The sequence below is a fragment of the Vipera ursinii genome, assembly GCF_947247035.1.
Source record: "Vipera ursinii genome assembly, chromosome: 3".
Lineage (NCBI taxonomy): Eukaryota > Metazoa > Chordata > Lepidosauria > Squamata > Viperidae > Vipera > Vipera ursinii.
In genome coordinates this window covers 108,373,257-108,389,772 of record NC_139516.1, presented here as the reverse complement: position 1 = coordinate 108,389,772, position 16,516 = coordinate 108,373,257, and the positions used below count along the sequence as shown (strand labels likewise).

The following is a 16,516-nucleotide window of genomic DNA, read 5'->3' as shown; positions in this document are numbered from 1 at the left end:
TGACATATTTCTTGCCCTCTTATATTCTTATGATCATTCAGTATCTAATTAGATTCAATTATTAAGATGCCTAGTACAAAGAGGATAATATAATTTACCAAGTTATATGCAGTATTTATCCATATTTTGTCCAAACCCAATTCTAGTATAAATCTATTGCCCTGCTCTGTGTATCGTAAAATCTGTTGCATACAGATTTTATACATATAAATAAAGCATGTCTACGTAGCATGAAATTAAAATTGTTTTAATATTTCCAAGTATACTGAGCTGAAACCTGTACACCTAATCTGCATAATTTTACATGCATAACAGTTGGTGTGACTCACTACTAAGGAGTGATGAATCTAGCTGCATGACACCCAGGGGAAGTATTAAGCAGTTGCTGTGATTCCAACTCCCTCAGGGCTATAACTCTTATAATAAAGCACCTTGCATAAATCTTTTGGTTGAGGTCATAACCTTTTGCATAGATTCAAAGTGTAACTCAGTCTTCTGTTGAAGCTACCATCTTCCATTGTTCCTACTGCCATAACTGGTAGCCTGGACATACTAACTAGATGCCAAGCTAACTAAAAGATATTCCCCAATTGATCTTCGATCATGTCCTCCAATAGCTTGCTGTCTTGTGGATGAAAGATATTCCTTGGTTTTAGTTATAGGATTGCTATTACCGGTATATATATTCAAATATCAATTGGATATGCTATCAGATTTATAAAAGCTAGGGACAGTTCCTTCTCTAAGTAAATGCGTGTTTAATTCTAGGCAAGCTGTACTCAGTTCATGTTCATTGTTGTGTTTTCCCTTCTTCCACCATTTTGTGCTGGATTATCATACATACATACATAGATACATACATACAGAAACAGAAACAGAAATAGAAGAATAAAAACAGTGAATAGAAAGAAAAGATGGTGATGCTAAAAATTTTAAATGATCATCATCATCAGAGAAAGCTCTTCTTACAGATATATTCTACAATAGCATCAGTGTCAGCACGATATGCTTTTGTTCTGCTTGGGGGGGAATTTTAAAGTACATCATACTTTTTGTTGCATTAAGTTGCAATTCTTACCTCAACAACTTCTGTCTCCCTGTTCTCTGTTCAGAGAAGTTGTATATAACATACTTTCACCTAGAGATTAATTGAACAGCCATGTTTTATGTCCAGATAATTATCTGTGTTATGACCTTGTATTCATTTCTGACCGCAGTCCTTTCCTACAGCCATAAATTGCTTTCTGCATTTCAATAAAGATCAAATACAGCCATCTTTAAAAACCCAACTAGGAATACTTTGAAATCACTTCAATAAAAAACCTTTTTATTCTAATACATCAAAGGCAATTTACAGCATTAATTTTAATACATATTTTCTATAGCCATGGTAACTTGGGAGCCACATAATATCTCTCAGATTACTTGAATTACAGCAGCTGGGTAAGAGAATACATAATTGCTTTCCTGTTATGCATTTCATTCACAACAACATCCTCCTGTTACAAAATATGGAAGTTGCCACTGTTTTTAATCGTATGTGCTTAGGTAGGAAAGATAATATGGTATTATTACATACTATCTCTGTGAATCTGTGACATACAGGGATGAAGAATTTTGCCATCCTTTCTTATTGTGAGTTTTCCCATCTCAGCCTCCATTAATGCTACATTTGCTGCAGTCCTATCCAAATCATTTTAGTATAATGCTTGTTATTCTATCCTCCATCCTCTGGAGATTTAGTTTTTGATGCCCCTTCTTCTAGTTTTATCACATATTTCTCAAGGAGAATTTTGAATTCATTTGTTTTGTTATTAGAAACTTTTAATTGGTTCTTGATTGAAATAATTATTTGAGAAAGTAATAAACAACCTTTGGCTTTAAATTCTAGCCAATATCCAACTTTCCTCTGTCCTCAAATTGTAAGATTTCTTAACCTCCCAATTCAGCACAGCATAATTTATGAAATGTAAAGGAGTACAGTGCACATGCCATATAATTATGCTGCAGCAAATCCTCTTGTTTAAGTTGTTTAAAGCTCATCTGAAATTCAAAGTACCTCGTTACTTCTTTGATTTTTTTTCTTGCTTTTTACCTTAGTCTTGTTATCATTTATTACTCAATTTTTTCATCTTCATGCTACTATGCAAGATCACTTCCAGTTGTTGAAGGCTTCTTGGGAGGTGACAGGTAGCTGGATCCATGCTATAATCGAAGGAGGCAGTGGTGCACCCATTCTTCAGAAAGCATTCATTGGACCAGGTATACTGGGACGATTTTAATCATGTTTCCAATCTTTTCTTTTCATGGAAGATGAAAAGGGAAGAAACTGATTATCTGGACTCCTTTCAGTCAGATTTCAGGACAACACATAGTATGGAGACAGCATTGATATCATTGATGGTTAACTTGTTGTGAATTTGGGATGGTGGTAGAGCAACTGTCCTGGGTTTCTTGATCTTTCAATAGCTTTCAATCCCATCAACCTGAGTATCCTTCTAGCCCGTTTGTGGGAATTTGAAGTGGAGGGTATAATGTTGTAATGCTTTTCCTCCTTTCTCTGTGGTTGGATTCAGCAGGGGAGCAATCAGACCTGAACTTGTTGGAATCTGGGCTACCACCTCTTCTCTTTAACATCTTCATGAGCTTGCTGAATAAATTTGGATTCAAGCATCATCAAGTATCCAGATGATACAAAATTATATATCAGACTTTCCAGACAACACTGAGAAGGAACAGGCTTCAACTTGGGCTGTGGATTTTTTGAATCTCTTGAGACTGGGAATATTTCTTCCCCCCCCCATATATTTTATTGAATTTTTTAAATATAAATCACTTAATAGTTGGTAAACTGTGTGTTTGCTGGGTTTACATTTGTAAAGAAAAATCATTAACAATTGGTTTCTATAATCCATAATCCACATAGTACATTTAGTTGATTTCCCCTATTCCCCAAAATGTCATCTTTGCAAGCCTTGAAATAATACAGTTCTTATTATTTTGATAAATAACAGTTACATATATGATTTTTTTCCAATATTCCTAGAAATAATGATCACATCAATATAATATTTCTGTTCTATCTAATCATTCTGGTTGCCTCATCTTACATTCTGTTACAGTCCTTATTTAGATTTGTTTCTCCCATAAAGTTCAAAGTATTCTTACTGGTTAAGATTTTCTCAACAGTTAATTACATTTAAAGTTTTAAATCCATTTTTCCCATATAAATCATCTCAACACTTTTACATTTCTTAAAGAATAGTTAAAACAGTAAAGAAAAGGAAAACAGAGCAAGAGTAAAGAAACATAAAAAGTAAAATACTACTTAAAATATATATTCCTCCTAAGCTAATATATATTCATTTCCAAAATTTCTTATTCTTTTTAACCATGATTAAAAATATATTTAATCTTTAAATATTCCATTTAATGTGCCTAATCATCTAATCCTTTAACTCTTATTCAAAACATTTTTTCTTTTTTATACATTACAATTTCCCTAAATTCAGACACATTTAATTATCTAAAACATTTCCTTCATCTCGGCCATTTCAGCAGCATTATATTACTTATATCAAGAAATAAAATAAAAAGAGGGGGAAAGCATACAATATTATTTAAGGAATTCACCTCTCTTAGAATGAAATATGTATTCAGAGTCTTTTCTATTTCTTTAATTCAAACAAATGTTTCTTTTTTAAATATTCTCTCTGGTAGATCTCATCATCTATTTTCTTAATTTTCACTTTGATCTTTTGCCTTTGACCAGTATCTTTCTTGATCAATATGTTTTGCTGAATCACAAAGTTTTTCCATATATTCCATATGACTGTTGCTGTAGGTATAAGAAGTAAATCAAATAAAGTGTCTATGTGAGGCTTTTGCCTTTCCATGTTTCATGAAAATCTTTTTCTCTTTCTCATTCTTTGCTTCTCTTATCACTTCCTTTCTCTCTGATGTTTTCAACATCTCTATATTCCATTTTATCCAATTTGTTTTTTTGTCCTCAGATTTATTTTGTAGTCTTAAGGGATGAGTTGTTTTTCCCATTTCTTGTAAATTTTTTCCCACTAGGATTAAATCATGTTTTCTTGCCTTGTTAAGTTCCATCTTTGAGTCTCTATTTTCAATTTTATGTCCACTTATTTGTTTTGTCTGCTCCTCCTCTGTTGTTGTTTCCTGGAAGATTTTTGTTGAAAAGTTAACTTAGAGATAGATTGATTTGTATTTTCAAAGTTATTTTGGATTTCTTTGTGATTTGAACACGGTGTTATTTGAATTAATTGCAGTATACTATATATCTCCTCCTGAGAGGTATTTATGTTTTCTTGGTGTGTTCTGTCTACATGTCTGATCCATGATAGCCAAATTTGGAGATTTCCTTCTTATCTGCAAATAGCTTTAGAGTCCCAGTTAAATAGATATTTGTAATTCAAAGAGTTCAAAAAAGACTTTTTTTTCCTAAAGTTTATAGTTGTCTCTTTGTCTGCAGTCCAGATTGCTGTCTTTTTTTGGTCACAGCTGTTCTTTATTATTAAAGCTTTGAAGGTCACAAACACAGATTAGCATTTCCCAGGTTTTGGCAAGTTCTCTATGGAAATCATAGTTGTCATAATCTTCATCCACCACTAGGTGTCAGTATCTGTTTAGTTTTCAATATGAACAATAGTCTTTAAAATGAGAATCTTAACCATTCAACAATCTTAAACTTGTCCAAAGTTAAATTTTAGTTTTCAGGTTTATGAATTTATTTCACTACCATATATTTTGATCCTCCATAGAAATTTTAATTCGCTGCTTCCATTAGTATAAGAATGGGGCAAAAGTACTCCTCCTTCACTTTCTGAGGTATTTTGCTTCTTGGGGATCTTTTCCAGGAAATTAAGTGTAGAATAGAAAAGGGAACATCAGATTCCTCACCCAGTTTCAAGAAGGCTGTTTACAGTAGTGCTGGTTAGTTCTTTTAGACTCCGGTTGCAAGTAGCTTGTGCTGGTCGGTGAAATACAGCCTTTCTCCTGTCAGGTTAGAAGGCTTTTCCCAAGACAAACGGAATGACCCTCATCATTCCAGAGTCGCCGGGGCACCCTTCTTTCTTCACCGCCTCTCCGGGGCGGCTTGGACCCATTAGGGTCTCCAGGCAGGGCAAAAGCTGGCCGCGGGGGTGCGGCGGTCTACAAGCCCACGACCAGTCGCTACTGCGCAGGACCAGAAGTCTCCTCCGGGAATATTTCTTTTTTAGTCCTGTATGAATTGCTCTTTAAGACTGTTTTGGAATCACAGCTCTTTCAGTGTCATCTGATGTGACCTAGGAAGCAGGACAGTTCCTGTCCTATGTAACACTGTTCCCCCTAACAAGGCAGATCTTGCCCTCACCCTGACCATGTTCAGAGGGTTCTAAAATTCTGGCTTTTTCCCCAAGCCTGGGTTAGCATGGGTGTGAATTCTGCATGTTTTATTACTTTTAATGATGGTTTTAGTTCCAGTGCTTGGCTATGGGTTTTTTTTAAGTGGTACAGGTAATTCTTGATTTATGACCATTCATTTAGCAACCATTCAAAATTATGACAAAACTGAAAAAAGTAATTTATGACTATCACAGTAGCCCCACGATCATGTGATTACAATTCTGATGCTTGGCAACTGGCATACATTTATAACAGTAGCAGCCTCCCAGGTCCCATGATTGCAATTTGTGATCTTCCCACTCAGTTTCCATCAAGCAAAGTCAATAAACAATTAACTTAACCACTCTATGATTTGCTTAATGACTGTGGCAGAAAAAGTCATAAGTTCAGGTGTGATTATGTGATAACTCACTTAACAAGTTCATATTAAGCAGTGAAGGTTCTGGTCTGAATTGTCATAAATCAAGGACCACTTGTATTGTTTGATTATTTTTACCCTATCTACACCCATGCCCTTGTGACCTCTCATAGATTATTGCAACATACCCCACATTGGGCTGCAATTGAAGAGCATTCTGAAACTTCAGTTGGTGCAAAATTCAGCTGCACAGTTAATAAATGGTGCTGGCTACACTACACATGCAACATCACTACTCAGTGAGCTGCACTAGCTGCCAGAATGTTTCTGGATGCAGTTCAAGATGCTGGTTGTCACCTTTAAAGCCTACATGGCTTGGGACCAGGTTACCTGAGGGTTTGCCTTGTCCGAAAAGTTTCTGTCTGTCCAAATTAATCCAACAGATTGGGCATGCTGCAGATCCCATCAGCCAAAGAGGGTCGACTGGCAGGAATTAGAAGACAAGCTTTTTCTTCTGTAGCCCCTATCTTATGAAATATTCTCCCCTCAGAAATTGGAATGCCCCACAAAACCTGGCTATGTATCTGGGCCTGAGCTTGGGACATTTAAGAACCCTGTTACTTGACTAGCTCTCCTGCTTTAGAACTTTTTTATTTCCATCAAAACATTGCTCATTTTCTCTGTCACTTTTAATTTTTATTGTTTGAAATTCTTTTTATTTGCTGATTTTATATATGTGTGTCTCAGGGTTGGCGTATTCTCATTTTTCACAGCAGTCATTTTTTATACATTTTCTCATCCTCTTTCACTTTATTATTTCATGAAGCATGCTTTTGTGTACTTCCTATTTGCCTTCGTATTTATATAGCAGTTTATAACATAATAGTTTTTATTCTCCTCCAGGAAGCTTCCAAATCCTCTAATTCCTTCTATTAATACATTTTATATTATTTTTTCATATAGAACTTGTATCTTCCTGAAGTCATTCTAGTTTCACTCATTTCAATTTTTCTCTTTCCTTCCTTGTCCATTTCCCCCAATCCATTCTCAAGTCACTATTCTCATTCCTTCTTGAGTCTCTAAAAGCTCATTACTTTTTTCAGTTCTCTTGCACCTTGTTCAAGCTCATATGTTCATAGCATCTAGCAGATTTTTTTCTTGTTCTAGCAGAATTTTTTTCTCTTCCAGATTAGAATGATGCTGAACCCAGCAGCTTTTGTATGCAAACTAGAATCTAAAAAGATTCTAGAATCTAAAGATTACTTTGCAAGCCAACATTCTATTTAATGCATGTCACCACTAGAAGAATGCTTAGTGTGCTAGCAAATGCTCATATGAGTTTGAACATTCAGGATGCTGATTTTGGGGGGGAAATGCTTGGAAGTTACATTTAAAATACCTATTCATCTCCTGATTTTGGATCCTAATTAATATATAGATTTAAATGTTCTCACATAAACTTATACACAACAAAAGCAAAATGTCATTTTATTTAATTTTCTCAAATTTGCTTATACATTTTTTTCTTTTCTTCATAGTGACAGGGAAAGATGAACTTTACAAGCCTGCCATTTTTATTCTTTCTAACAGAATGTTGGAAAGAAATTAAGCTCACAACTCTGTATAATAGCAGACTAACTCTCGGAAAATGGAAATAAATAGGACTGGAAAAATTAAAGGTCAAGTCCAAAAGTGGCTGATATTTATGTTGACCATATTTTTTTCAAAAAAAAAAATAAAGGACAATCAAAAAGGGGGGGCAAATTTGAAAGAAGTTCACAAGAATAAAAAAAGTTTATGTGTATAACTTTTTTATAATTGCTGAATAAAAATTCAAGAGGAAAACCAAGAGAAACTTGATAAAAATGCATATTCTAATAAAGATAGCTAAAATCCAACAATATATGTAAAGGTATTTTAAAAAGACAATTCAATTTCCATATTTTTCACAACAACATGAAAGACAGTGCATTAAGTGGTACCATTTGTATGGTGAAAATTAAATGATCAAAATAAAGGAGAAAGGGGAGTTTTGAAAAATAATCTAAAAATAAATCTAAAAAATAGCGTTCTCAAAAATATGATCTTTATTTATAATAAAGGATGTAACAAAGCTTACCGTATTGACATTTGACCTGAGGCTACAAAGTAAAACATTTCATAAAAAAACTTCTTGAATATATCCCTACAGGAGGGCAGGTTGCCAACAACAATTTAGAAGCTAGTTCCTCCAGTCTAAGCTCCCTTCCTTTTGGATCACATGACCCCGATTAGAACATATGCAACCTGCCCTGTGCTTCCCAGTGCACATATAGAAATGCAATCATAGCATAAAGACAGAAATGCACACATGAACAACTCAGTATATTGCCTTGCTACATAGAAATAAATACAGATGTGTCCTATGGCTATAGCTATGATGGGATTGGAAAGAATTCCAGAAGCCATGCTCTCCATGCTTTCTCTGCTTTGTTTTCTACTGGAATAATTATTGGAAACAAAGAGGTCACTGCACTATAACAACAGACTCCGTATTGGGTTTTATTTGATTTTTTTTTATTTGAAATTGTTTAGAAAATAAAGCAATTCATGGCAGGAAGCTTTTAACAGGGGCAAAATATGTTCTGATCATAGAGCATTACTGTTTAACATAGAGTCTAATTAATAATTTTGCTTATTCTGTCTCAATAATGATTTTACAATGAATGCCCATTTCAGTAGAAATGCTTTCTCTTCTGGGTTCCTTTCATACTAGCAATATTCAGCAGAGGGAGCTGTTGATATATAATATTTATTCAGTTCAATAAACATTAATATTCCTAGCCAAAATTCTTTAGCTTAGATTGTGTTTTCCCCAAATGTTTGGGTCAGGGGGTAGATGATGCAAGTAATAATAGTCAGTGGGGTTAACAATTTATGGTGCTAGGATAAATAAATAATTAAAATTTAATTGTTCTAAAATGTCTAAAAAGGTTTAATGGTTTATTGCATACTGTATAAATTACACAACAGTACTTGTGGTCAGGGAAATAAAAACGGATTAAACCTTTTAAGTTATTTTAGAACATTTATATTTTTCCTCTTTTAATTGTGACTTGTGTTTTAATTGCTGATCTATGACCAAATAAAGATTGATTTAATTGATAAATTGTTAATCAAAGTTTAATTTCCTGTTTTCTCAGGTCAAAGATTCATGACACCAACGTGTTAATAGAAGACACAGACGACGAAGCAAACACATGAAATCCCCACAGAGCCAAGTTCCACATCCCTCATGTTCTCTTGCTTTATTACCTTCCCAACCCTAACTGCCACCCAGTCCATCCTCTGGTATAGTTTCAACTAAAAACAGGAGAAAACTCTGAACACATTTTCTGAGCTCTTCCGGACCGGTTCCTATGGACTCCAATAAGCTCACTGTGTTTTATTTTCTTTTCTTCTGGTTTTAATTTGATTTCTTATTTTTAAAATATAAATCTAACTTTGTTTTGCCAATCAGAGGGACATTTAAGGAAGGAGCTGTCTTAAAGATTGTTTACAATCTCTTCAAGGACATACAATCTGGATAAAGAAGCATCATTTGGACTCCCTAAGGGGACTTTACAGAGAAATCATTCGGTCTCTGCTCAGTCCAGTTTTGACTGGTTAAAACTGGACCGGCGTTTTTAACTCTGGCTCGCGCTCTGGTTTTTGGTGTTTTCTTTCATATCCAGCACCAAGGCACTAGCTGCACTTGCCGGGAAAGTGCACTTAGAGCAGTACCTTCATTCACGAAGCTACTTTTTAATTTGGTGTAACTTTCGTATATATTTTTTTTTAAATATGATGTATTTGTTGCACATAGTTTTCATATTATTTATGATAGTTAACCTTATGAGAATGGTTTTTGAGTCCTGTGCAATGAAGGTGGTAACTCTTTAAAAAGGAAAAAAAAGGCAAGTGGTTGGGGAGAAGGGGATGTAGATCCTGGATCTCTCTTGCTGCAAGGTTAAGCCCTTTAAAATACCTCTTTGAGAGAACTTGCACCAGCTTAACCTGATTTTTTTATTGTTTTTCTTATTATTGATTGATTGATTTTAAGCCAAAGTCGCTCTGTTGAGTTTTATTTGCTGCTGCTGGTCCTGCAGAAATCTTATCACCTTCCTTAGCTGGATCATCTTTCTATCTGTGCCTCCACAGAAATAGTAACATGATCTCCAGATTTCTGTTGGAAAAAAATATCTAGAGCTAATCCTATATAGTTTGTCAGATATCCATGCAAGAAAGCCTTAGTTTGTACATTTAAAAATGGTTTTCATTTTAGTGAGTTGAGTCTCCAGGACACCATCTCATTTTTAAGTAAGGAGTTCCTGTATGTATGGTTCATTCACTCAGCTAAAAAAATAGAGAAAAATAAAACTAAATGAGACAAAGGTTTGTCTTGTAGCAGATATAGGATTACTCATTCAGCAGTATATACTGGGTTCAGGCAGACACTCAACAGCTTGTCAATTATGTCATCCAGAGGCTGCTTATCTTGGAATATTGAGAAAGTTGGTATTGCTTATAGAAAGGGCTCTTTAATTTTTTTCAATAAATAAAAAAATATTTTGCCATACTTTAGCAAAAACTTGTCTGACAATCACTGTCCAAGAACATCCTCAGGTTAACTTTTGTTTCATTTTTTAAACCTACCTGCCCCAAGTCCTAGATTTCCAGTGTGGTGCTAGGCCTGACTTTTACAAGCATTATGAGTGGCACTGTTAATTGGACTTACGGTAGATGGTCATACACTTTAGTAAATTCGTTAAAAAAAAGTTACCAGTTGATTATGTTTTTTTAATTCCATATTGGCCTCCAGCATCCATAGGATAGAGCAGCATGAATGCTTAAGATGACCACTCCCTCTCCTTGTAGTAGAAAGCCTGTGTTGTCTATGCCAAGCGTTCGTACTTCATATTAGCAAATGAAAGCTTATTGTGCTCTGTTACACAATGTGTGCATTTGTGAGATCACCACCCAATGATGGAGAAGCTATTTCAGATTTTCTTAAGTGTGGTTCTGATACAGGACTTCACAGCAAGGACTGTGTTGTACTTGTTTAGATTCTTAGATGGTGTTAGTTCTTTTCCTCTGTACAATCTCCTTTGGTTTGCAAATCAGAAGCATACTTTTAAGGAAAGAGGATTCCTCTTTTATCCTTTTTTCTTTAATTAATAATTGTATCTATAATAATTTATTTCCTTATTTTATCTTTCAAACCATTCACAAGACTTACTTTGTAAAGCAACTGTGACTTTAAAATAGTATGCATAATGTGCCTGTAGCCATAAGGAACTAGAAAAAAAATTTCTGGCAAAACAAATTAACTACAAATTAGGACTCCTTGACAGGCAAGAGAACTGTAGAATGAGACTTTAAATCACAGTTATTTTTTAATGTGCTTTAACTTAGAAGATTTAGAACATTGTGATCGTAATGCAAGTAGATCTTGGAGTTGTACATTATTTGTGCTTCTGCAGTGTAGCAGTTTTTCGCTTGGTATTCAAGTACCAGGCTCTTCTAGTAGAAAAGTTGTATTTTGGAATCCTGGATTCTCCCACTAGGCTGTTTTGTAACAAGATGAGTCTGCAATTCAATGAGGAGTGTTTTTTTTCCCATGTTATAATAATAGAGTACTACCAAACTTTATGTGAATAAGGGCAACTACTTACACATTCAATTAAACAAATATGAGCGGTCAATCTACCTAAGGAATTTTAATCTGAATAAATTATGCATCCCCTAAATTCTTCCTGCCAAAGATATAACAGGGAAAGATTTATTCAGGATATACAGAAGGATTCTGACATTTAAGGATTAAGCAGAAGGAGTAGTCTGATAGTAGAAATTTAGAAGTACCAGCAATCTGGAATAATTTGCCTATCACATTAGGAAGTTTGTATATGCCACAATCAACATTTTTTTTTCATACCACCATCTGACTGAAAAAAGTCACTGCCTTGTGCATAACAACATTTTACATGGAAGTATTAAGTGAAGTTCCAGATTTAAATTTATATTTAGAGAACTTGACTTACTTTCACACATTTTATGTTGGTTTTTTGTTTTTTTAATCTATGTAATGATTAGCCAAGTTCATTAACTAAGCCCCCCCCCCCCGCCCCAGCTGCTGTCATCAAAAAGCCATACAATCTTTGAATTGAATTGTGTATTTGGAAGAAATGTGTGTCCTAAAGAATTTGTGTCTGGTAGCCTAACTTAAGTTGAGACCTTCCTCTCTTCCTAATGGAGAGGTTCATCTTGTTCACCATATTTTCCTCTGGGTGGTTAGTGCAGAACTTTTGTTCATTAAAACCAGTCTATATAAATTTCTTATGCAGGAAGCTTTTAGAATCAGTAAAATGGAATATTGGGATAGCTAGGATACTGTTTCCATTTTCCTTAAATGTAAAGAAATGCCATATAACTGGCAAAAAAAATTTCAGAAGATTTCCCCCCCCCCTCACAGAATTAAAGACTTGAAAGAAGGGTTGATGCTTTTAGCTTTTACACTTGGCCTTTTCCATGTCTGGCAAATAGATTTAATGTAGCGTTACATAATGGTTAGATTTTCTTTGACCTAAGTGACAGAGGGATAAGAGAAAGCTCTATGAATCTCATGGGAATTAATGGCTTTCTTAAGCGGTTATTACCTGTTTTGGAAATGGAATGGAACTCTGCCGAGAAGACTTTAGAAACATCTTTGTGAGGAGATGCGGAAGCTCTTTGCTCCTTTTGGGTTTCCTCTTTCAAAGGAGTTTTGCCTTTCCTTGTTTTGTCAGAGGAGAACAATTTGTTATATTTGAATTAAAATAATTCCCTTGTTCATTATCTATAAAGGTTGCTGACTTGTGCAGAGTAGTAGGAATCTTGCAATGGATTCAGGCTTTATTCTGAAAGCATTAAAAAAACCCACCTTTATTTTCATGCTTTGCTTTTTATTACCTGATTTCTTTATATTTTTGATTGACACAAGCAATTGTGCTTTGTAGAAAAATAAACAAAAGCTCGCATACTGGAAGTTGAAGCATGTGTTCAGGAAAAAGTATATAATTCTGGTGTCTAAGGAGGGAATCATTCCTGTAGTAAATTACATTGTGTTATTCTAGACTTTGGCTTGAAATTGATCACAAGCCTATATAGAAGTAGTAGAAGCAGCTTTGTATAGATCGTTTACTTTTAAAATATTTTAAAAACATCAGACAATTTCATCATTAAGGAAGTCAGTCTTTCCCCCTCCTCCCAAAAACCCCCCGCTTAATTGGACAAAAGTGTATCCAGTGTATTTATTTTCTGTGGAGAAATGCTGTATATAAATTAAGTAATCTTTTCAGCATCTAGATATATCTAAGCTTCAAGAGATGAACATTTTTAATCCACGATTGTGTTCTCACATTTTTATTTTCAAGGAAGCATTATTGATAAAGCCTCTAATCCTGTAGTGTCATAAATTTGCAAAGAACAGGGAAGAAAAATGTAACTTGGTTAGGAAGATTTCCTGTTAATGTATAACAAATTTGATCTCTTGTCTATCCCATTTTTCTCTAAGGGTCATAAAAAAGCCAGAAGGCATAAATTGAAATTCTAGATTTTAGAACTTACTATTATAGTTAGATCTACAGTCAGTCAATTGGTCAGGTACAGTTGCCAGGTAAGACAAAACTATTTCCTTTCCTTAGCACCATGCTGAATTAGGCAATTGCATTAGTCCCTTATATCAGTTTTGTTAAATCTTTCTGCAAATCAGTTGTGTTAGAAGAAATTGTTCTGGCTTAGTGGGTTGGGGTTTTGTTTTGTTTTTTGGAAACTGGTTTTTAAAAAGGAAGAAAGATTTCTTTGAGAGAGGAACCATTTTTATGCTTTTAATACCTTCCCCTATATATTACTTTTTTGCTCCTTATATCAATATGAGTAATTTAACATGAGACAGCAACAATGTTGCCTAAATACTTCTGTTCTGATTGGAAGGTATGCATTTAGATATATCCTGTCTCCAAATCTTTATTAACTCAGTGTTGAAAAATCACATTTTTCCTTTCTTCATGCTGCTGGAGTAGGTAGAGTAAAGGTTGATAATTAGGCTATGAACTGCAATCTTCGTATCTGTATATGCGAATAGATGAGTCCATTTACCATGCTAAACTCTAAATTGTCTCCACCATGTTTAAGCTTCACCCTTATACTGTAAGAATTCTTCAAAAAGCGATTGGAGATGGCAACAGACTTGCCTTTTGAGATCCAACTTTACCCTGCTGCTATATTGAGATATATCTCATTCCCATTTTTCACCTTATTGGTGTGTTGGTCTAAATAATTGTATATTACAAAACCCTGAGCTGTAGGTGTCAAAAGTAACTATGGAATGTGATATAGTCCTCTTGTGGGTGCTTTTCTCTTTACTTTCTTCCTTTCTCTATCCCCTTCTCCACTCCTCTTCTGGTTCAGTGGAAAAGGTGAAGAAAAGACTTGCCGCTTGCTTGGACTCAATGATGTTTTCTGTGATTGCGCTTTTAGCTGTCTCCTTCTCCCTCCCCTATTCTCCCCCATGGATATAAGACTTTCCTGAAGTGTGGAATTAACTTTCTTGATAAGTAGGTTTAAAAAATGCACAATGTGGTACTGTTTCATAGTTCTTAGATGGTTGTATAAAAAGAGTTAATGTGGTTTGTGCTTTAAAAGGAATAAGTGATTGATTTATTAATCTGTCTTTTTCATAATTACAAGCTTTGTTTTCCAATGACTACTTGCCTGTTTTGTATGTTATATGTGTCTTTAATAGTTGATTTTTTTCTTACACATTTGATGCTGATCACATCAAGCACACAGATCACACCTGTGCAAGCCTTATGTAACTGGGTAGGGCATTCACAAAACTATTTTTACACATTTATTACTTACAGATTAGATTTCTATTCTGCCTTTAGGGCATATTTTAAATAATTGTAATTAGGATACATTTCTATCAATGCTGACCATGTTTATTTTCTTTTTAAACAAAAAATGCTGGTGAGGTTGAACTTTAAACAGTGAATACTATTTTTTCACTATCTGAGCGACATAATTATGCTCCCCAGTAGGTCATCTATGTAATTCTCATATCATTTGAACCTGAGCTATTGCACAAAGAAATCCCATATTAGTGTTGTCCAAGTATATCATCCATTAAATTCAACTTTCCCAAAGGATAGCAGCCATGTTATTCTTTTGCAGCAAAAACAAGAAAGAAATCCTGGGTTACTTAAAGATATATGTTGCCAGGTTTGTATTCTCACACACTCCAAACAAAGTACCTTTTTTGAGGCAATTCGAAAGTGCTCTACAGACCTAATGTGTAACATGGTGCTAAAACAGCCCTTCCAAAAACTAGGGAACAAATGTTATTTTCAGATACAACAACTTTTATTTATGAAAATTATTTATGTTTGGACAATGAAGGCCAGTCAGGAAGTGGAATAGTTAAATCCAATGGTCTTCTATCTAGTATATTAAGGGAATTGGGCTTCCTCGCTTTTTGATTGCTAATATGCTGGTGCATAGACCTGGAGTAAATAGTATCAACACTAAGAACAAACACATGCATCAATATAGTCTTAAAATGGAGTTAATTATATTTTTAATCTATCTGTTGGATAGAGTGGGCAGTGAGCATGGTTCATCCCGAAAAAGAAAAATTTGGCTGTTTTGTTTCAAAATATCAATAACAGTAATCAAGGTCCGATGGCTCAGATTTGTCTCCTATAAAAAGGTAAGGATTTCCCCTATTCAGCTGTGTCTGATTTTAGTGGGCGGTGCAAGAACAGGAGCTCATCTCATCATGCAGTACTTGAGTTTCAAACTGCCAATCTTCAGGTCAACAAGCCCAGTGTCTTAACCACAAGGCACTGCACCCAACTTGTGCAAATACTGTTAATATTGAATCTCCTTTTTGTTACCTCATTGTAATACTGTTTCTGGCACCATCAATTGGGATAGGAGCAGCAGACTAAAACATGTTCTGATCAACTTAATACATAGAGAATTGTAGTCACTCATTTGTTTTTAAGGTGTAAAAATACTAAAACAATCATTTAGCACTTGGACACTGTACACAATGAAATACATATGTAGCTGTACATGTAAGGCTGGACAGCGTTCATGCCAATTATAAAAAGGGTCCAGAGACTAAATTGGCATGGGTGCATCGACTTCATCATTTTAACCATTATCTTTGCATCTCCCTGTTTAAAACATACCTTCAGTCTGTTAATCAATCTCATTGGCCAGAATCTAAATTATTTAAACTGATTATTTGCTCAGATAGTCCTCGATTTACAACCATTCATTCAGTGACCATTTGAAGATATAATGGCACTAAAAAAATAACAACTGGTTTTCACACTTATGAGCATTACAGCAACTCCATAGTGTCACATGATCAACATTTGGGCCCATGGCAACCAGCACATATTTACTACAGTTGTAATGCCCGGGGTCATGTCATCACCATTTGCAACCTTTTAAGCCAGCTTCCAACAACAGAGTCAAAGGGGGAAGCCAGATTTGTCTAACAACTGTATGATTCAGTTAACATGCAGTGGTTTGCTTAACTACCATGGCATGAGCTGTAGATTTGACTCAACAACTGCCTTACTTAGCAATGGAAATTCTGGTTCAAGTGCTGATTGTTTAAGTCGAAGACTACTTCTGTTGGGGTTTGTTTCTAAAGGCAGAAGTTTCAAGGACTTGAAA

The 16,516-nt window shown here is 34.8% G+C and overlaps 1 protein-coding gene across 1 annotated transcript in view; it reads left to right on the top strand.

The window, feature by feature from the left end:
• XPR1 (xenotropic and polytropic retrovirus receptor 1) overlaps window positions 1-14,528 on the top strand; it is a 101,890-nt gene extending 87,362 nt beyond the window's left edge. The window contains exon 15 of the mRNA XM_083358508.1: window positions 8,950-14,528. Within this exon, the coding sequence (XP_083214634.1) occupies window positions 8,950-9,010 (61 nt within the window). The 3' untranslated portion in view covers window positions 9,011-14,528. The remainder of the gene's footprint in view (window positions 1-8,949) is intronic.
• Window positions 14,529-16,516: the final 1,988 nt, after the last annotated feature.